Source organism: Megascapheus bottae, chromosome X, assembly GCF_031878675.1.
Source record: "Megascapheus bottae isolate mThoBot1 chromosome X, mThoBot2.hap1, whole genome shotgun sequence".
NCBI classification, from domain to species: domain Eukaryota; kingdom Metazoa; phylum Chordata; class Mammalia; order Rodentia; family Geomyidae; genus Megascapheus; species Megascapheus bottae.
The window spans coordinates 6,437,614-6,460,417 of NC_143547.1; the positions used below are offsets into that span (position 1 = coordinate 6,437,614).

A 22,804-nucleotide genomic window follows, 5' to 3' on the forward strand; every position below is an offset into this window, starting at 1 on the left:
CTCAGAGCCTGATCACTGTTCTTGGACTTTCTCAAGGCTAGAGCTCCAGCACTTGAGCCTCAGCACCACTTCTGGCTTTTTTTTCTATGTATGTGGTACCGAGGAATCGAACCCAGATCTTCATGCTTGCTACGCAAGCACTCTACAACTAGGCCAAACACCCGGCCCTAGCTTTGTATTTTTGCCAAACATTTCAAGATAAAAATTGGTTTTGCTATCAATAATACCATACTGAACATCTATGTACAGTACAAATAACTGGTGAGTCTGATTCTAATTCTTAGGAAGCATATACCCAACAGAACTGAGGTATCCTATGGCAAATCATTGTTTTCCATGGCATCTATGTCATTTTATTTTCCTACCACCAATGTACAAGAGTTACAACTTCTCCATATTCTCACCAATGTTAATCTTCATTTAAAAATAGAACCATGCTAATGGGATGCGTTGTTCTCTTTTAAAAACATATCAGAAAGCCGGGCACTGGTGGCTCACACCTATACTTGTAGCTACTCAGTAGGCTGAGATCTGAGGTTCTCGGTTCAAAGCCAGCCCAGGCACTAAAGTCCCCGAGACTCATCTCCAATTAACCACCAGGAAACCAGAAGTGGCGCTATGGTTCAAGTGGTAGAGTGATAGCCTGTGCTAAAGAGCTTAGGGACAACACCCAGGCCCAGAGTGCAAGCCCCATAACCACCAACAACAATAAAGAATCAGGAGGGTAATGTGGCTTAGTGGTGAATTGCTTGCCTAGCATGTATGAAGGCCTGGATTCAATTCCTCAGTATCACATAAACAGAAAAAGCTGGAAGTGGCTCTGTGACTCAAGTGGTGGAGTGCTAGCCTTGAGCAAAAGAAACTCAGAGACAGTGCCCAGGCCCTGAGCTCAAGCTCCAGGACTGGCCAAGTGTACACACACACACACAAACACACACACACACTGTCTGAATAAAACAAAATAAAATAAAGGCTGTGAAAGGTGCTTAGTAATAATAAACTCTGGATGTGAGCCAGGATCACACAGACAAAATAAAAACAAAAACCCTCTAGGAAATTATCTAAAGGTTTATTGCTAATATAGAGAAATATTATGTATTTCAAGAAGAAAACTGCCATGCATTTCAAAGCTGGATTCCACTCTAAAGGATATCCATTGCCTGAATCAGTTCCATGGGACTTCATAACATCTCTCAGCATGAGCCTGTAGAAAGGTCTCAGAAATTTAAGGTCTCGGTTCATGTGTTCAGCCACCTGCAAGTACAATTTCTTCCATAGCATGAAAACCCAGTATTCTTTCTCCAATGTACATTTGCCACAGTCATTCATATCTAACAAGTTCACAAAATGCAGTGAAGAAAAACCAAATCTGATGAGAGCCAGATATGGGAGAATCATGGTTCAAGGCATAAAAACTTGAATCATGAAGGTTCATGAGGCTCCAATCAATGGTCATGAAAAGCATACCTGTCATCCCCAGAGACTCGGGGGAGCACAAGTAGAAAGATTAAAGTCCAGGCCAGCTAGGGAATAAAGCCAGACCCCCATCTGGAAAATAACCAAGTTAAAAAGGGGCTCATGGTATGGCTCAATAGTAAGAGAATTTATTTGCCTTGTAAGCTCAAGGCCCTGATTTCAATCCCAAGTACCACTATAAACACACACACACACACACACACACACACACACACACACACACACACACACACACACACACACACACACACACACACTGAGGCTTTGGCATTAATTGCTGCAGCAGTTATTAACTTTATTATAATATTTCGAAATATGAAAATTTCAAAACATAGTATTTATACAAATACCTGAGGATTGTTCAACTGGGAATAGCATCTCCACATAAACAATTTGAAAAAAAGATTAAATTTAAGTAAGAAATCTACTCTTACAAAGAATAGCAGATGAAATGATGCTTTAAGCAATTGCATTCTTGACTAAAATTTACTTGGTTTTCTGAAAAGACATTATACATTCTCACCCTGATGAGCGTTTTATTGGTATTTAGAAAAATTGCTAATTTTATTATTCTGGTAGCTTATAAACATTACACCAAAGTTGTATAAAGTAATAACAATAAACATATAGCACCATTTCCTCTTAAAAGTTCTAACTCATAAAATAAAACTTGGAGTCCTAAGTCAGAACTAATGTATCTTTCAAAATGTGGAAGTATAAATGGCTCAGAAATAAGCAAATTAACTGAAACCATTGCATAGGAAAGAAAATGTCCCTGTATGGAAGCCAAGTAGATTGTTTCTTATCACCTGAAGAGTAAACTGAGGTACGGGTAATACAAATATATTTTTTAACAGAATAAAAGCTTCTAATTACAGTATAGTTTAGCAGTGCAAAGTGCCATAATAAATTCAAGAAGAAAAACACTCATGTGGGTATCCATACAGATAGAGAATAGTAGGAGATATGGGAAAGTATCCATACAAAGAATAGACACAATAAAACATATTTTTAAAATATTTGGACACAGGCATATTGCTAATGAGACTGTAAGAAACTGATACCCCATGTCCAAGCTTAACAAAAATATAGGAAGTTTTAAATAGGTATTTTTTGGAAAAATTTAATCTAGCTCCATTCAAACCATTCTTGTAGTGTAAACTTTTTTCTTCAAAGTGACCATTCTATCGCATATTTTTTAAAAATTATCAAAAACTGATTAAGAACATTCTACAAAAACTTAAAAGCTTGCTTTTTTTCTTTAAATACGAGCAAATAAAATCCCAAGGGCAGTAATAACAGAAAAAAACTAACTTATATGGCTACTCCCTTTCTGGAAACTAGCAGAACACTGTAAAATCAAAGTATTTTAGAAAGAGATAACAAGTACATTTGTACATTCTCTTCTGATAAAATTTTTCATGGATTTATTTATAAAAGCTGTTTTCCCCTTTGGGATTTAGCTGTTTTGGCTTTAAAGATTAAGTATACCACAAAATAAGTAAAAAGACAAAGAATGAATTGCCAATTTAAGTAGTGCAGTACAAACATGCTAAATGGTCTTTAACGTATCTTTTTTTTTAAAAGTATTCGAGCTTCAGCTCAGGGCCTTGTAATTGCTAGGAAGTCACTGTACTGGTTGAATAACCCCCCAAAGCCCTTAAATAAACATGTAAAATGTAGTTCTACAAATCTGACAATACATTTCTATAGTAATCTTCTATGAAATAAAAACTTCTAAGACAAATGTTTCTATGTTAAAACGTTTTCAGAACACCTGAGGATTGTTTAATCTAGACTTGTGCATTTTTTTCAGTTGTATTTTCCTTCTTTAAGTTTTTCAATGTAGTAACATAGTTTTAATGCTGGCCCCAGCTTCAGCCCCATATATTTCATCATCATATCACTCTTCAGTAGAAGCAAAGCATCTCCATCAATTTCCTACAGAGAGAAGAAAATTATCATAATTAATATTTTCATATTAGTAATACTTCAAAAATTACATATATAAGAATGTATAAAAGAGAAAGGAGGTGTACATTTCAGATACATATTCTCTGAATATGCATTTCTTCATAAAATATAACTTGTATAGTAGAGTATCATTTAGTAATTAGGAAATTTCAAGTTTTAAGCAAAATGAACTTTAACCCATTAATTTCAATAAGTATCCTAAGCATCAAATTATCTGATTTTAAACATCATGGGTTAAATAAAATATTGCATTATCTATGACAACAGGTCAGATGCTATGAATGGTAGAAGCAAGTATCAGATGTTATTAATTTTCTAAGAACTCCCAAGAATATGTCCACATTAATGCAAACTCTAAACATGCTCTACAAGGTTATCTTCATGCTGAAACCCAATTGATTGTCTGAAGCTAGGAACTAATCTTTATACAATATTAAAAAGAGCACATTATATAATAGATCACTAATGACAAAAACATTAGGGAAATACTACTTATTTGTCATATGACATCTTCCTAAAATTCTATTACCTTTATAAACCAATTTATGTTACTGGAAGCTGTTATTTCATTTTCATGAATCCCTGTTTTAAAACAAAGTTCCAATTACCCTTACATAGTAGCTAGATTCACAGGGTAGCCCAACAAGGTCTTCTCCTCCAAGTCCTAGGGCCAAGCAGGAAACAGGTTGGGAAGATTTTGGAGGGACAAACACGAAAGCCTTGTATCTGTCATTACCAAAAGTGCTGGCAGCCTAATGGTGATGAGGCTGAAACACCATCTCTTGAGAACTTGACACTGTTTGGTATTATAGGCACTTGGATATACATTTAAAGAGTAGACCAATAACCTACCATTTAAGAACCTTTGGCAAAATAACCTTACTTGAAAATGGAAGGAAAAAAACAGCTGATAAGGTTCCCCCATTATGCACACAAGTCAGTATCCAACTGAAAGACTCGAAGAGAAGTCATTCAAAGGCATTAAGGCAGCAGGAAAACCGGATCAAAAGATACATTACATGTTGCCTGAAGAGGTCGGCGAGGGGGCCTGATATCTGAGGATCTGTATGTTTCATAAACCGTATCACTTCATCCACAGACCAGGTTGAAGGGTCCTTAGAGAAGCCTTGTTTCAGGACACTGGGGTCAGGTACAGCTATAAAACTTGGATCTTCAATGACGGGAGGGGAAAAAAAACAAATGATACTTAACCTGATCATTGTTCTGAAAGAAGAGATGTTAAGGTATGGAGTGAGTAGTGGTCTCATTCCTGGAACCTTCTTTAAGTACTCAAGAAAGAACTTAAGGCTCCAACTGTAAAATCTAGTGAAAACCTAAATAAAGATGATCAGAGATCTAACAACACTCTCATGTGACTTTCCCCAAACAGCACAGCAGCTTCAGAAGACATCTGAAAACTTTAAAGTTCACAAAAACAGATGCAGCAATACAAGGCTTCTTGGGCCACAGACAAGAATAGAAAAAGATCTGTTACTTGGTTTAAATTGAATTCATCTAATCTTAACCACTAAGCGCCTGTTCAAATATTGCAATGAATTTCTCCTACTCTCTCTTAATGTCTAACTAAATTAGGTATATTTTACTAAATATATGGAATTTTCCCCAAATTTACAAGTTTATAATGGTCGAAACTGGATCGCTTTTTTGTGGAGCTTGCTGAGGATAGAACTCAAGGCCTTGAGCATGTAGGGCAAACAAGGCACTGAATTACGTCTTCTAGCAAATCGCTCTAACATATTCAATATGGATTTTCTTAGCACTACATTTAGTCCTTAGATTACCATTTCTCATGGCTTAAGCATTAATCTGAACTTTTAAAATTTTATTTTTAAAGTTATATTTTGATTAACTAGATCAAAAGTAACTAACATTTTACTTTTATTAGCTCAAATTACTTTTACAAAGGGTGATTTCACTGTTATGTTTACTTCTTTTAAGTTTGATTCCAACAGATGTTCTGTTCTATTAATCAGTAAATATCTGAGACATGAAGCAATTTGGGTGCTCAGATCTCATGAGGTGTTACCTATGCTCTTCAATAAATTGTTCTAAAATTTGTTTCTTTGTTCTAACAAACTCTGAGTGTTCAACTCTATAAAGTTATATGGAATGATAATTTAAGGGATTTTTTAAAGTTTTCTAGAAAAATGTTTCTCTAACCAAGGGCAATTAAAACAAGTTTAGAAATTTGTGTGTGATTTAGCTTTTTCCCCCCCCATAATTTAGGGCTATGAACACCTAGGAGCATTTTGAGTATTTACTTGTAGAATAAAGAAGAAGATAAAACATATTTCTACTATATGTAACACTGGATTTCATGTCTTTTCTTTTTTTTAATTTTTATTTATTTATTTTTTTATTTATTATTTTTTTTGCCAGTCCTGGGCTTGAGCTCAGGGCCTGAGCACTGTCCTTGGACTTTCTCAAGGCTAGAGCTCTACCACTTGAACCTCAGCACCACTTCCGGCTTTTTCTATATGTGGTACCGAGGAATCGAACCCGGGTCTTCATGCATGCTAGGCAAGCACTTTAACCACTAGGCCAAACTCCAGGCCCCGACATGTCTTTTCTTTACAACAGCATAACTTATTGTGAAATAAAATCTCTATACTAAAATATATCCTACCCTCTTACTTATCAGAAAAAAATGACAGGCAAATTTTGCTGGACTTTGGTACCAACTCAGGTAAAACTGATGACCACATTCTATTTTATCTACCCCAAACAACAGAAAGCACCTTAAAAATCTTTTAAGATCATAACAGATGCAGGAATACAAGATCTTTTGAGCCACAGTCAAGTATAGCAAAAGATCTGTTACTTGGATAAAATTATGTTCATCTAACCTTACCCATACCTCTCCTACTTTATTTCAATGAATGTTCTAGCCCTTGTAGCAGTTGAGGCAGAACAGTTATCTCCTTCTTCAATTCAACATCCAAGTGGAGCTATGGCTCAAGTGGTAGAGTACTAACCTTGAGGAAAAGAGGCTCAGGCAGGGCTGGGAATTTGCTCTAGTGGTAGAGTGCTTGCTTAACATGCACAAAGACCCAGGTTCAATCCCTGGGTACCACATACATAGAAAAATCCAGATGTGGTGCTATGGCTGAAGTTGTAGAGCTCTAGCCTTGAGAAAGTCCAAAGACAGTGCTCAAGCCCCAGGATTAGCAAATAAAAAAAGGAAGAAGAAAGAAAAAAAGAAAGATAGAAAGAAAGGAAGGAAGGAAGGAAGGAACGAAGGAAGGAAGGAAGGAAGGAAGGAAGGAAGGAAGGAAGGAAGGAAGGAAGGAAGGAAGGAAGGAAGGAAGAGGAGGAGGAAAAGCTCAACACAACACCCAGGCCCTGAGGTTAAGCCCCAGGACAAAAAATTAGGAAGATTAATCATACTTCTAAATTATTTGTGCTGTCCTCTTTAGCTTTTACACTCAAGGCTAGTGGTCTACCACTTGAGCCATAGTTCCACATCTGGATTTTGAGTACTTAATTGGAGATAAGAGCCTCACAGAGGCATTCCTATCCATGTGAGCTTTAAACCTCAATCCTCAGATCTCAGCTTCTTAAGTAGCTAGGATTTCAGGCATGAACCACTGGTGCCTGGCTAGACCAATTTATATTTCTGTGGTAGTTGTAGTTTCTGTCATCAGAATCTGGTATATTTATGCTTTGACTAACATGTAAGTAGTTCCTAGATTACCAAAGATAAAAATGTGAAAAGATATGATTTCTTACATAAAACTAATTTCATATTAAAAATAAAACAAGTATTAAATTTTCCTGTTTTAGCCTCTTATGGAAAAATAATTTAGGTGGGTCTGTATCTTCAAAAGAATCAGAGAAGGCTGCAATAAAAGTTAACAATTTTTGTCATTCAAATAATGGGGTAAAGTACAACAGGAAGTTGTATGAGCATCACTACCTATCAGAGGTAAACTTAGTTTTAAATAGTAGTTGTAGTACCGTAAAGAAAATAATAATAGTGACATCAATAGACAATTTTCAAATGAAATATTCCCTTGTTCCCTTGTAATAGCACAGTAGTCTTAAGAGCATGGCCTTGGAACCAGAGTAGATTCAAGGACTGGCCCAGTCAATTTCTAGTTTGGGGACCTTAGCCAAAAGACTTGGAATTGTTCTTCCCTAAAAATGTTTACCAGTAATCTTCATCTCATGGAATTCTTAGGATGAGGCTATATAAAATACTATGTGAATGGCATATAATTTCATATAGTAATGAATATGATGGTAAATTCTATTATCACTAAGTAAATTACTAATAATGTTATTACTATTAAATTTTCACTCTTAAGAAGATCAGAAACAAACATTTTTAAACTCAAATATAGGATACTTTAGCATGGCAATATTAATCATACATTTGGAAATAAGATGTTCAGCATTAAAAATAATCTGTTAGAGATTTTTTTTTGCCAGTCCTGGGCTTGAGCTCAGGGCCTGAGCACTGTCCTTGGACTTTCTCAAGGCTAGAGCTCTACCACTTGAGCCTCAGCACCACTTCCAGCTTTTTTCTATGTATGTGGTACCAAGGAATTGAACCCAGGTCTTCGTGCATGCTAGGCAAGCACTTTAACCACTAGGCCAAACTCCCAGCCCTCTGTTAGAGATTTTTAAAATTAAGACCTTTCTTTAAAACCTCACTTTTTTGAAAACATTGTTTAAGAATTGTACTCATTACCTGATTCATGTAACCACAACCCCTCTGTATATTAACTCTACATTAACAATTTTTTAGAGTCATAGGTTTTTATGTCTATATAGTTATGTTTATATTTCATTACCATGGCCATAGCTTTGGGTATGCAGTTATTGAGTCCTTGCTCTTGTACTCTTTGGAACAATAACAATTTTTTTAAAAGATTTCTGGTCCACCACATATAGAACTCAAAGTTGATACTCAGACTCCAAAGTCAGAGACAATTTTTGAAGGAGTAGGTTAGATGGAAATGAGAACAATAAATGTGTCAAAGTGTGTTCACAGTGATGTTGTCCATAGATAGCATCAATGATAAAAAGAGGGGAGTTACTTGTTTCCTATTTTATTCTTTAGCCTAGATGCTAAAAAGAAAAAAAGCCACTTCTTTTTTGAGAGAGGGTCATGGGGCTTGAACTCAGCCTGGGCACTGCCCCTGAGCTCTACAGCTCAAGACTACCACTCTACCCTTGAGCCAAGCCCCACTTGCCGTTTTCTAGAGGTTAATTGGAAATAAGAGTCTTAGATCCTTTTGTGCAGGCTGACTTTCAATCTTGATCCTCAGATCTCAGCCTCCTGAGTACCTAGAATTAGAGGCGTGAGCCATCACACCTGGCTAAAAAGCCACTTATTTTTGCCCTCTCTTTCCTATACTCTTAATCTTTAGAAGGGCAAAAGATAATATCCATTTTTGCACATGATAGCCATTGCAGGTTTTTCCAAATGGCAACAAGATGCTCTGTTTACTCATGCCACTCTTTTCCTGGGTGGTCTAACAGAGAATGTGGAAAATGGGAAAAATGATACAGCTATATAAACAGAATACCAGAGCTCTGTTCTGACACAGGAGCTACACAGGCTATGGATTGGAATGGTCTCAAGACAATAAAAAGAAGGCTTTGTAGTCTTTCTAGGATTTGTAGTCGTGATGAGTTTTGGAGACTGACATTACCCAAAGAAATGGCAAATTGCAATTGCTAGAAAATTACTAATCAGGAAAATTTCTTACAAAAAACATAACTGACAATTCAGATCTCCAGAAGTAACTGCGATGCCATGAGGATTTCAGTATCCATACTGCTTGGCTTTGGCAGTGTTGTGATGGGAGAACTTTGTCTCCCCAATTTTGGCATGTTCTCCAACATAATACATGCTCAGGGGATGCTGCTGAGTATAGAAACCTCAAAGGAAAAAATAAACACATTGCTTGATGATCACTGTATTTAAATATACCTTCATTTTCGCCATGCATTTGAAATGAAGAGTCGAAGTAACTGCCCTTGGTAGGTGATTTCTTCTCCTCTGGAGGTACACTGGAGGTAGTTGGTGCAACTTCACAGACAGAACTCAAACAATCTTCTAAACTTAGTGGTGGATTATCGGAATCTTCAGGAATGTTTTCTTCTAGGGACACATCACATCCTTCAAGTAACAATTTTTCTATACAGAAATAGATAAAGGGAGGCTATTTTCAACACAATTACTGCTCATTAAACGGGCAAAAATCTCATTTCTAGAAACCATTTACTTAATTCATGCTACACAGAACCAACTATGAACTACAGTTTTTTGTTGGACTGGGGTTTGACTTTGTGCTTGCTAAGTAGGCACTCTACCATGCCATGTAAGCCATACCAGTCCCTGAACCACAAACTTCTAGCACAAAGTGCATGGCCATCCCCTCTTCATCATATAGTAACGGATACTATTTTGAAACCCAAATTGATTCGATGTTATTATCTGTATTTTGCATGCTAATTCTGAAGCTCTTTCCAGTCTTACCACCAAGGCTGTTAATACCTCACAAAAAGCATTTGCTCTGGGCTGAGAGAATGGCGAAAGTGGTAGAGCACTTGCCTAGCATACACAAGCCTTGAGTTCAATCCCCAGTACCAAAGTGGGTAGAGAAGCACTGGTTCTTAGGACTTTAGTTCCTCACAACTACTTACTACAACATGATCACAAAGTTGGTTTCTAACACTTACTTACTACTGGAGCATTGAACAGTTTCACTGAAGAAAAGTAATGATAAAACTCCATTATCCGTTTTTAGCAAAATAAAGCTGAATGGAAAAAGTTTATTACATTTCTGTCAGGAGAAATGATAGGTCTGTACTTCTAAAAATACACTCCTCAAGCTGAGAAAGTAACTGCCTAACTGCCAAACTTACTTGGGAAAATAGACTTCTTTACCCCTAAGAACATCATCTCAAAGCATTCATAAGTGGCAACAGAGAAACTTCCTTTCCAAATCCTGACACATGTAGATGCTATTTACCTTTAGAGGGATGTATCATTAATTTGGGCATCTTAAGAGGGACAGAATCAAAACATACTGGTTCCTGAGATCGTTTCATGCTCTGAGTTTCACTTGGTTCCTTGGACACTGTTTGTTTAAAGAAAAAGTATTATAACTAATTACTATACTCTATCAGTATCAGTATGTAATGTTTCTCAACCATTTGCATACTATAACTTTATCAATAATGTCAATAACTCAATTAATTATTCATAAGCATGTGTTTATAGCATCCTATTAAATATTTCTATTGAAATAATCCAAAGTATTTCCAAAAAGAATATGCCTATATTTATTCTGGGTTCATCTGATCTCTCCAAATACCTAAGAAATATTATAATGAGGTAACATATTATTTAAAAGGTCTGACAAGAAAGGTGCTGGTGGCTCACGGCAGTAATCCTAGCTACTCAGGAGGCTGAGATCTGAGAATCATGGTTCAAAGCCAGCCTGGGCAGAAAAGTCCCTATGAAATTCTCATCTCCAATTAAACACTCAAAAACTGGAAGTGGTGCTGTGGCTCAAATGGTAGGCCGTTGGTCTTGAGCACAAAGAGGCTCAGAGACAGTGCCCATGCACTAAGTTCAAACCCCATAACTGACAAAAAACAACAACAACAAAATTGATCCCAAGAGCAAGAGCTAAGAGCTAGGATGAAATATGGCATAGCAGATACACTATTTTGTATGTGATTCAGTATAAGGCTACCCTGATAACAAGTCTACTGTTTTCTTATCATTCAATCAAATGTACTTCTAACTAAATTAATATAATAAAATCACATTCCAGAAAGGGAAGAACTAATCGGGGCTAAACGTAAGTATTTGCATCATTTTTTCCATGAATCATATTCCTGATCCATATTAGTGCACTAAAAATAGGATTTGATCCAAACAGAGGGTTCTGCTGAGGCAAAAACAAATCAAGAAAAGATTTAGCTGTACCACATAGGTAGAATGACAAATTGAAAATAAAAATCTTGAGAAGTTTTTCCCTATGGGACATTTGCTGGTTCTGGGGCTATATGCAAATATCTCGAGTAAGGATGAAAGCTCTTAAAAAGAACTGAAATCTCCAATACTCACCTGTAGCTCAGGAAATAAAGACCCACCAAAGCAAAGTAACTAACTCAAACACTCAATAGTTTATGTCTCAACCTGATAATTTTTGGGGGAGTAATGAAGTTTTAATTCAGCTTTGTGCTTGCTAGGCAAGCTCTCTACCTCTTGGTGATATCCTCACTTCTACTTTGTATGCTTTTCTGGGGTTTAAACTGAGGACTTTGTACTTATTAGGAAGGTGTTATACTGTACAACCACATCTCTATCCCTTTTTTGTTGTTTTGAGACAGTGTTGCTATCCCACTATGTGACTTGACTTGGCATGGAACATATTATATAGCTCTAATAGTCCTTGATTTTCTTATCCTCCTGCCTCAGACTTCTGAGTACTGAGATCAAAAGTACACATCAGCATGCCTTTCTCCAATATTGTGAATGAAGACTAAAAATCTGAGCTGCAAATCTCTAAAAAAAAATAGAAGCACAATTTCCTATAGTCTTTCAGGGCTTAGGAACTACAAAATTGCTGGGATTTCCTGGAAAAGAATCAGATTTGATTTTCTTTCCTTTTCCTTATTTTTCTTTCATTTTGACAATGCTGGGAATCAAATGCTGGGCCTTGTATATGCAACCCAAGCACTCTACCACTAAATTACCACCCCAGCTCCTAGATGGAGTCTCAATAAAATTGCCCTAACAAGCAGAGTCTCTGATTGCAATTAGCACCTCTGTCTAAAAGAGAAATGAAACAGGTAGAAATCAGGAACATCTGAAGATCTTTTATACATAATGTTGAATATGGTTTAAAAAAAAAAACATGTAAAAAAGCCAGGAATTTAGCCTAGTGGAAGAGTGCTTGTCTAGCATGCACAAAGACCCGGGTTCGATTCCTTGGTACCACATGCATAGAAAAAAGCTGGAAGTGGTGCTGAGGCTCAAGTAGTTGAGCTCTAGCCTTGGGAAAGTCCAAGGACAGTGCTCAGCCCCTGAGCTAAAGCCCAGGACTGGCAAAAAAAAAAAAAAAAAAAAAAAACATGTAAAAAAGTAAGACTTCAAACCAATAAAGAAATACTATGGGTGTCAGTAGACAATGCAAGGATTATAACGTGATTTTGTACAATAAAAAATGTCAAGAGAGAACCTATTTTTAGTAGCAAACCAGTCGGTTGGACAGTAAACTGAAGCAACCTGAACCTCTGCAGTTCCTAGGACGTGGCAATTCTACTCCTAGAGAGAAACACAATACAAAGGCATACATATTTCACAAAGACCCATGTACTAGAAAGTTCACCATGCTTTCCATAATCATACCAAATGGAAAGTAACTAGAATAATACAAAGAACAATGGCATATCTACATAATAGAACATTATACACCAGTGAAAATGAACTAAATGTTCGAATATATGAAAAATCTTAACATAATGAGTGAAGAAAGCTAGACACACAAAAAATACTATGGTGATTCCATTTGCAGTAAGCTTATTAACAGACAAAACTAATATGATACTAGAAGTCAGAACAGGAGTTATCCTCGCAAGGATCCAAGGAAAGTAGAAGATACCGGGAGTTTGGCCTAGTGGTTAAAGTGCTTGCCTAGCATGCATGAAGGCCCGGGTTCGATCCCTCGGTACCACATACATAGAAAAAAGCCAGAAGTGGTGCTGAGGCTCAAGTGGTAGAGCTCTAGCCTTGAGAAAGTCCAAGGACAGTGCTCAGGCCCTGAGCTCAAGCCCAGGACTGGCAAAAAAAAAAAAAAAGAAAGTGGCACTGGAAGTGATGCTATGACTTAAAGTGGTAGAGCACTAGCCTTGAGCTAAAGGGCTCAGGGACAGAACCCAAGCACATTGTTTATACCCCACAATGGACACACAGCCCCACCCATCCCACAAAGAAAGATGTATTATGTCGGGCGCTGGTGGCTCATGCCTGTAATCCTAGCTACACAAGAGTCTGAGATCTGAGGATCAAGGCTCAACTCAGCCTGGGCATGAAAACTGTGAGACTCTTATCTCCAATTACCACCAGAAAACCAGAAACGGCACTGTGGCTCATGGGGTAGAGCTCTAGCCTTGAGCTGAATAGCTCAGGGACAGCACTTAGGCCTGGAGTTCAAGCCCCACAACCAACAACAACAAAAAAAAATGGCACTGACATATTAGTGGTGTTTCTAGGATGACAGCAATGGTTATTTTTTTCATCCAACATCTCATTGTACAGCTGTGCTTATTTTGTGAACAAACTGCGTTTTCTCTATGTATTTTCTACTTCACTGAAATGTTCTAAAATTAACAATGCTAAAATATACAAACAGTGCATGTGACAAAAATTCCTGAGGTGGCTTTCTTAGTTGGTCATAGATATTGAACGGAGGGCCAGGGAGCTGTCCCTCACTATTTTCCCTCAAGGCTAGCATTCTACTACTTTGAGACACAGTTCCACTTCTGGTTTTCTGGTGGTTAATTGGAGGTAAGAGTCTCACAGACTTCTCTGTCTGGTCTAGCTTTGAGCCACGATCCTCAGATCTCAGCCTCCCGAGTAGCTATGATTACAGGTGTGAGTCACCTAAGTAGAGTATTTTGTCCTAAAAATCCATACTCTCATTTTTTTAATTATTTTACTGTTGTTTAGAGGTGATATACTGAGGGATTACCTTTATATGTGTCAGGTAGTAAGTACATTTCCTTCTTTTGCATAGTATCCTCTCTTTTCTCCCATTCCCTCCTTCCCACCTTTGCCCACAAGTGGCATGGCCACTTTAATGCCCAGTGCAATCAGTGGTCTCCATGACTTTTGTGCCTTCCACCCACCTTCCCTCAGATGTACACATGTATACATGGTATATGTATACTCTCCAATTTTACATATGTACACTGGATATAATGACTGTATTATCTCACTCTTCCTCCCTTTGTTCATGTGCTCCCTCCCTCCATGTGTCTCCCTCAAAATTGATAAACAGTACAGTAGGTGTTAAGAGGAGTTATACTTTTAGACTTTTCCCTTAAGTATACTGCCCTTTAATCTGTTTGTATGTTCATGCTTAGAGCCAATGTATGTGATATCATGCATGTTTGTATTTTAGATCTAGCTTCCACATGTGAGAGAAAACATTTACAAGGCTAATAACTTTAAAGCCACACTTCAATATAGTAGAAAATGTATATCTCTGTAAACTAATCAATTTTAAAAAGCCAAATATATCCCTAGGCTTTGGTTATCAAGCTCATTATGACTACATCAAGGAACTGCTTTCTTTCCAACTACATTTATACATTTGGCGAAAATGCTTACTTTAAAAGAGGACAGGAAGGGCCAAGAGTTTGGCCAAGAGGTAGAGTGATTGCCTAGCATACATGAAGCCCTGGGTTCGATTCCTTGGTACCACATACACAGAAAATGCCAGAAGTGGTGTTGTGGCTCAAGTGGTAGAATGCTAGCCTTGAGAAAGCCCAAAGTCAGTGCTCAGGCCCTGAGTTCAAGCCCCATGACTGGCAAAAATGAATAAGAAACTCTGCTATATAAGATCCTCAAGTATAAAATATAACATAGAAGCATAGCATAAAAATCTTCATTTTTTTCCTCACCTGGTTTATCCTGTTCTGTAGGGTTATGAATAGTACCCTTAAAAGAGCTAAAAGGTTGGCTACTCAAAAGGTTATCACACTCCAGGCTGTGACACAAAGTCTCTAGAAAGCGAAGAGCAAAGGACGCACTATTCACTGGAGGGAGCTGGATGGCATGATTTTCTCCATCAAAGGTGGCTGTTGGTGCAAAGGAGATATCAGTATCTCACAGAAAAATAAAACATATCAACAAAAGTGCCTCAAATTGGGAAATAACATATGCTTAATTCAAGTTTTTATAATCAATACACTACAAATATTTCTCTCATTCAAACACAATAGCCTGCTCTGGTTAAAAAAAAAGTCTTACTTTAAAATATTCAGAAAGTAAGTAGAATAGAAATTCCTTGACCAATAACATGTACTTATATTCCATTCCACTGGTGTAAATGTAGTGTCTTAATCACAGAAATCACAAGTAGGATCCTATCTTTCACTGGTTTCTTGAGTTATATTTATATTTTAAACTTCTTATAGGGTAATCTTTTGGCTATATGAATTAAAATGTATTATTACTGAGGTACAAGTACATAAAAAGAAAATTATATACCTCTTTACCCTTTAGAGTGATATTAGTATTATTCTGTTGTCATTTGTCTATTTGGCAAGTAAACTTCCCAAAACAGTGCTACGTCTATATAACATTTTATAATTATTGTACATATTACACAAGTATAATAAAGATTATAGCACATTAATCCTACCTTGCCTAATTTGCAATCAAATTTGAAAATAAAATGAATTAAGGATTAGATTAGTATACCAGTTATTACTTCTCCTCCACGATTATCTGGCTTGAGAAATCCAAAAACAGTCTTTGCCACAAAGGCACAATCCACTAAGGACTGCACAATCCGACGAAGTATCACATTCACAGGGCCTGGGCCAAAGTGATCAGGAAGATTCTGGATTTTCTTTGGATCCAGGTGAGGTCCAGTGTTTCCATGTTTGTTTACATAGACACAAACTTGAGGAAAAATGTGTATATAGATACAACAGCAGTAAATGAGATTGATTAAAAAGAAGCTTTGCAAAAGAAAATATTACACGTGCCACTGCATTTAAGGAAGATCTAAATATTGTTAAGATTAGTGACCCATTTTGCTACCCAAAAAATAAGTAGGGAAATCTATTATCATATTTGAATATATATACTAACTCTATAAAGAAATGTTCAAAATATTTATTCAACATTTTAGAATTTTGCTCAAGTTATATAAAAACTATAGTTCATAAATTTGCAGAATATTCTTCATAGGTTTTATTTTATACAACATAGTAAAAATTTAAATGAGTGTATTTTCTCTTTTAATTGTGAACAGCATAAATTTCCTTGTGAAATTGGTCATGTTGAAACATTCCTTTTTCAGACTGAATTTCTTTTTTGTTGTTGTTTTTGTTTTTTGTTGTTGTTGTTGTTGTTGTTTTGCCAGTCCTGGGCTTGAGCTCAGGGCCTGAGCACTGTCCTTGAACTTTCTCAAGGCTAGAGCTCTACCACTTGAGCTGTTGCACCACTTCCGGCTTTTTTCTATGTATATGGTACTGAGGAATCGAACCCGGACCTCTGTGCATGCTAGGAAAGCACTCTACCACTAGGTCAAACTCCCGGGCCCCAGACTGAATTTCTTTTAAATCAATACATTGTACCTCAACTGTATTTTCTTTTCTTTTCTTTGCCAATCCTGGGGCTTGAATTCAGGGTCTCGGCACTGTCCTTACGCTTCCTCAAGGCTAGCACTCTACCACTTGAGCACCACTTCCTGTTTTTTCTGTGTTTCTGGGAAACGTACCCAGAGCTTCATGCATGCTAGGCAAGCAAGCACTCTACTCCCAGCCCCTGCAATTGTATTTTCCACAGTAGCCAAATATGAAAAGCATATGTCATAGTAAATTCTAATCACATATATTTATTTTATTAGGAATATAAAAATAAAGTCTGGTCCCAGTGGATCACAGAGGGCTAAGATCAGAGGATCATGGTTCAAAGCCAGCCCAGAATTTTAATGTTTTATCTCTTTTCTGTTATATAGGTTGATTATGCCTTATCTGAAATGCCTGGGACTAGAATCATTTCAGATTACTGAGTATCAGTGTATACATCATGAGGATATATCTTGGGGATGATTGAAGTCTAAACACAAAACTATTTTTTATCTCATATATGAGAAATAAATTACACACATAGCCTAAAGGTAATTACAATATTTTAGGCACCTGTGTTTTGACTGCAAACTACCATATGAAGTCAGGGGTTTGTCATTTGTGGTATAACATTAAGGGCTCAAGAAGTTTTCATTTTAAAGCATTTCAGATTTCAAATTTGAGGTTTATATATGGCCAGCTTGTATTTATTTAGCTAATCTCTCCTGATAATGGACTGAAAGTCAGAAATAAACTATAAAATAAGGTATGCTATAATAATACTTTTAAGGTGATTTGCCTTTTTAAAAAAATGTAGCTTCCAAAGCCAGGAGCATAGCCTAGTGGTAGAGTGCTCGCCTAGCATGCAAAAAGCCCTAGGTTCAATTCCTTGTTACCACATACTCAGAAAAAGCCAGAAGTGGTACTATGGCCCAAATGGCAGAGCACTAGCTTTGAGCAAAAAATGTCCAAGGTCATTGCCCAGGACCTGAGTTCAAGCCCCAGGACTGGCAAAAAAAAAAAAGTAATTTCCTTTTAATCAAGAAAGAAAAATGCTGAGGGGGAAAAGTCCAATGAACAGAAAAGTATAGAGAAAATAATTAAGGACCTAGGAAAGGAGACACTAGAACATGTTCTTTAAAAATAGGTAAGGAGGCTGGGAGTTTGGCCTAGTGGTAGAGTGCTTGCCGAGCATGCATGAAGACCTGGGTTCAATTCCTTGGTACCACATACAGAGAAAAAGCTGGAAGTGGTGCTATACTCAAGTGACAGAGTGCTAACTTTGAGGAAAAAGTCCAAGGACAGTGCTCATGCCCTAAGTTCAAGCCCCAGGACCGGCAAAAAACAAAGACGACAACAACAACAACAACAAAAACAGGCAAGGAAGCTGGGCACAGTGGCAAATGCCTGTAATCCTCGCTATGTAGGAGGCTGAGATCTGAGGATCTAGATTCAAAGCCAGCCCCGGCAATAAAGACCATGAGACTCTTAATTCCAATTAATCACTAGAAAACAGGAAGTAGGGCTGTGGCTCAGGGGTAGGACAGTAGCCTTGAGCTGAAGAGCACAGGGCCAATGCCCAGGCCCAGGGGTATGGTGGCAGCATTGAGCTGAAAAGCTCAGAGACAGTGCTCAGGCCCAGAGTTCAGGCCACATGACCCACCAAAAAAAAAAAAAACAGTCAAGGAATAAGGAAATGTGTAGGAGATAAGAGGGAAAAAAATTAAAGTCAGGACACTTGACAAGCAAGGATCTGTAAAGAGCAAGTATTTTTAAATGAAAAATTTTTTGCCAGTCCTGGGCTTAAGCTCAGGGCTTGAGCATTGTCCTTGGACTTTCTCAAGGCTAGAGCTCTACCACTTGAGCCTCAGCACCACTTCCAGCTTTTTTCTATGTATGTGGTACCGAGGAATCGAACCTGGGTCTTTGTGCATGCTAGACAAGCACTCTACCACTAGACCAAACTCCCAGCTCAAATGAAATTTTTAAAGCTTTGAAATAGTTGTAAAAATACATACAATAACCAGGCACCCATAACTCACACCTGTAATCCTAGCTATTATACAGGAAGCTGAAAATCTGAGGATCCTGCCCAGGCAGGAAAGTTCATGAGACTCATTTCCAATTAAGCACGAAAAAGCCAGAAGTGAAATTGTAGCTCAAGTTGCAGAGCCTTGAGCAAAAATGGCCTTGAGCAAAAATTTTCAAGGACAGAGCCCTGGCCCTTGAGTTCAAGCCTCAAGACTAGCAAAAAAAAAAAATAGGGCCAGGATCTTAGCCTAGTGGTAGAGTGCTTGCCTAGCATGCACAAAGACCCAGGTTCGATTCCTCAGTACCACATACATAGAAAAAAAGCCAGAAATGGTGCTGTGGCTCAAATGGTAGAGCTCTATAGTCTTGAGAAGGCCCAAGAATAGTGCCCAGGCCCTGAGTTCAAGGCCCAGGATTAGCAAATATATATATATATATATATATAATATATATATATATAAAATGTGAACTGATTCACTAACAACATAAATATTATAAATCTTAACATATTTTAAGACACTGAATTTTCAAGTGACTTTACATAGTTAAATGATTTTCTCATGGCCGGGAGTTTGGCCTAGTGGTAGAGTGCTTGCCTAGCATGCACGAAGACCCAGGTTCAATTCCTCGGTACCACATACATAGAAAAAAGCCAGAAATGGTGCTGAGGCTCAAGTGGTAGAGCTCTAGCCTTGAGAAAGTCCAAGGACAGTGCTCAGGCCCTGAGCTCAAGCCCATGACTGGCAAAAGAAAAAAAATAAAAAAATAAATGATTTTCTCTAATATCAAATTAAATAATCATGATGACATAAAAATATCTTAATGTGAAAATGATTAAAGAAATATTCACTATTATCACCTTCTTACCTCTTATTTCTAAGAATTATTTCCAGATATGGAAAATAATACATAATAGAAGGGAATTTTTCAACTTGTTAAAATACTAAATTACCTGTAGACATCACTATTTTAGATGGTCCAGGAATAGCATCCTTAGAACTTCCACGGCCTCTAGTCAGAGAACGCAGAGAAGCTGAAGATGTGGAACATAACACAGGAATAAATTTTTCCTATTAAAAAGAAAACAAAAACATGAGTTTATATTATACTCGAAATTATAGCCATCACTGGTTCACAAAACAATAGCCATCACTGGTTCACAAAACAGTTATCAGAACTCCTCAGGTTAGAAATCTGTTTATCATGAACTGCAGTACTTTCCAAAGAATTCCTCAAATGCCCATGAGCTTGTCTAAGTGCAAAAGGAAAGGACCTTACAAGTAACCAAGATTCTCTGTTCTATTTCAAATCATCACACCTTAGTCAAAACAGTTAACTATATAGAACTTATTATTTTTTAGGTTCTTTCCATGAAACAAATTTTTTCACACTGCCAAAGAAAAGTCTATAAATACCTTTCTAATGGAAAAAAACTCTTAGCAAGATAAGGATGTTTAGAATTCAGTTGCTTATCTCAGCTGTTTATACCTTGCATTTCTCCAGATTACACATACCAATGATGTTGACCAACTTACACATAGCTTGTGAAAGTCTGTAAAAATTATGACCATTGCAAATAAGAACATTGCAAACATCTCTTGCGCACTATTAAACTTAATGACTAGTCTGTTTATTTCATATGAATTCATGGGATTTCAAACACTACTCTCCAATATTAGAAACTGACTCATATCAAGAAGAGGTACTAGGGGCCGGGAGCGTATCCTTAGTGGTAGAGTGCTCACCTAGCATGCACATAGCCCTGAGTTTGATTCCTTGGTACCATATACTGAGACAAAGCCAGAAGTGGAGCTATGGCTCGAGTGGTAGAATGCTAGCCTTGTGCAAAATGTGTCCAAGGCCCTGAGTTCAAGCCCCATGACTGGCAAAAACAAAAAAGAAGTACTAATAAAGGACATTTAAATAGCAGAAACAAAGGAGTAAAAAACAGAAGATAGTTGTAATGTATTTATTTAAAAAATCTGAAATCTGACTCTTTTGACTTGATATATACCAAATCTCTATTTACATTGCTATTGCAAACTGAATAAAGATACATTTACTTAGAAAATGTACTTTTAAGCCAAGTGCAGTGGCTCACGCCTGTAATCCTAGCTACTCAGGAGGCTGAGATCTGAAGATCTTAGCTCAAACTCATTCAAAGCCAGCCCAGGCACTAAAGTCCATGAGACTCTTATCTCTAACATTAGAAAGCCAGAATTGGTGCTGTGGCTCCAGGGATAGGACGACCGCCTTGAGCTAAAGAGCTCAGGGAAAGCATCCAGGCCAGAGTTCAAGCCCTACCACTGACAAAAAAAAGTACTTTTATAATTCTGAAATCCTTAAGATACAAAATAATAACAGCTTTCAAAGCAGAGCTTATTATAATATTTCTGAAAATCTAAACTGAAAATGGCAGTAACTGCTGTATGTCTAGAGGTAACTATGTGAGAATCCTCATATTTTCATGATGTAATAATGAAACTGAAGATGATGGAGTTGAACTGAAATGCTGCCATGAAACAAAAAATAGTTTATTATAAAAGAAAAACTGTAGTACCTTTCCCTTCCACTTATCTATCACTAATATTTTCTAAACAAAATCTTTAGAAATATCAAATCGGCATGGAAATTACTTATTTGGAGTTGTATCTTCACCATTATTCCAGGTAACTAACTTTTTTCGGCATCTAGGAAATATAAATGTGTGTTAATTTGTTTTTTTTCTGTCAGTCTCGGGCTTGAACTCAGGGCCTGTGCACTGACCTTAAGCTTTTGTCTTCAAGCACTCTACCACTTGATCCACAACTCCATTTCTGGCTTTTTGTGGTTAATTGGTAAGAGCTTCATAGACTTTCCTGTTCAGGATTGTTTTGAACCGTGATCCTCAGATCTCAGTTTCCTGGGTAGTTAGGATTATAGGAGTGAGCCACCAGTGCCCAGTATGTATACTAATTTTTAAAATATAATATTATTTTTAACTTTCACCAGTAATTTTCATTAATTTGGTTTTTCATTTAAAATATTTCATCTGCTATGGCATATTAGTTTTATGAATGTTTATAATTATATATTTAAAATGTATTTTATTGACATCATTTTTATTTTGTCTCAAGTTTTCACAGGCAGTATTTATTTTTTCCTAGGCAATAAAAATTATTATACAGGGTATTTATTTTATCCTCTAGTTCATGTATATTTTTCTCTGTCATCTCCAGTCAATCCTACTTCATTTGTCCAGTGAATTACTTTTGATACTTTATTTTTCAGTTCTAAATATTCATTCAGCTCTTTTCTATCCCTTGTTTCTCTAGTAAGATCACTTGTCTTTTTACTCACTACAATTATACATTTATATGTATATATGTGTATATATGTATATATGTGCATATGCTCTATATATCCTAACCAAGGATGATTTCAGGAGTCACTTTAACTTTTTTTTTTTTTGGTGTTGGAACTGGGGTTTATACTCAGGGCCCCAGCATTATGTCTTAGCTTATTCTTGATCAAGTCTGGCACCCTAGTACTTGAGCCACACTTCCAACTTCTGGCTATTTGGTGGCTAATTGGAGATAAAAGGTCTCACAGACTTTCCTGTAGGACTGGCTTGAAACCATGACCCTCAAATCTCAGCTTCCTGAGTAGCTAGGATTACAGGCCTGAGCCACAGGCACCTGGCTTACTTTAAAATTTTTGTGGTCCTGGTTTCAACATTTGGATCCGATTAGTGTCTGTCTTAGTTGATTTTATTTTCTCTTGAGAATGTGTCCCATATTTGGGGATTTTGAATTATATAAGATACATTATGAATGTTAGTTTGTACATCTCTGGGAGTTTGTATTTTTTTCTCTAATAAGTGTTATTTCATCTGTTTTAGCTGTCGATTATCTTGGTTGGCATTATGAATGTTAGTTTGTACATCTCTGGGAGCTTGTATTTTTCTCTAGTAAGTGTAATTTCATCT

At 36.9% G+C, this 22,804-nt stretch overlaps 1 protein-coding gene across 9 annotated transcripts in view; it reads right to left on the reverse strand.

The window, feature by feature from the left end:
- Positions 1–1,836: 1,836 nt before the first annotated feature.
- Positions 1,837–22,804, reverse strand: part of Scml2 (Scm polycomb group protein like 2) — a 74,241-nt gene continuing 53,273 nt past the window's right edge. For 7 of the 9 annotated variants that reach the window (XM_090325717.1, XM_090325724.1, XM_090325719.1 and 4 more), the window contains 7 exons: positions 19,790–19,907; positions 15,929–16,132; positions 15,127–15,303; positions 10,458–10,565; positions 9,413–9,619; positions 4,470–4,621; positions 1,837–3,417 (listed from right to left, as the gene is read on the reverse strand). In XM_090325717.1, coding sequence (XP_090181843.1) covers positions 3,289–3,417; positions 4,470–4,621; positions 9,413–9,619; positions 10,458–10,565; positions 15,127–15,303; positions 15,929–16,132; positions 19,790–19,907 — 1,095 coding nt within the window. In that variant the 3' untranslated portion in view covers positions 1,837–3,288. The remainder of the gene's footprint in view (positions 3,418–4,469; positions 4,622–9,412; positions 9,620–10,457; positions 10,566–15,126; positions 15,304–15,928; positions 16,133–19,789; positions 19,908–22,804) is intronic. The other 2 variants (XM_090325723.1, XM_090325721.1) reach the window with 2 other exon arrangements.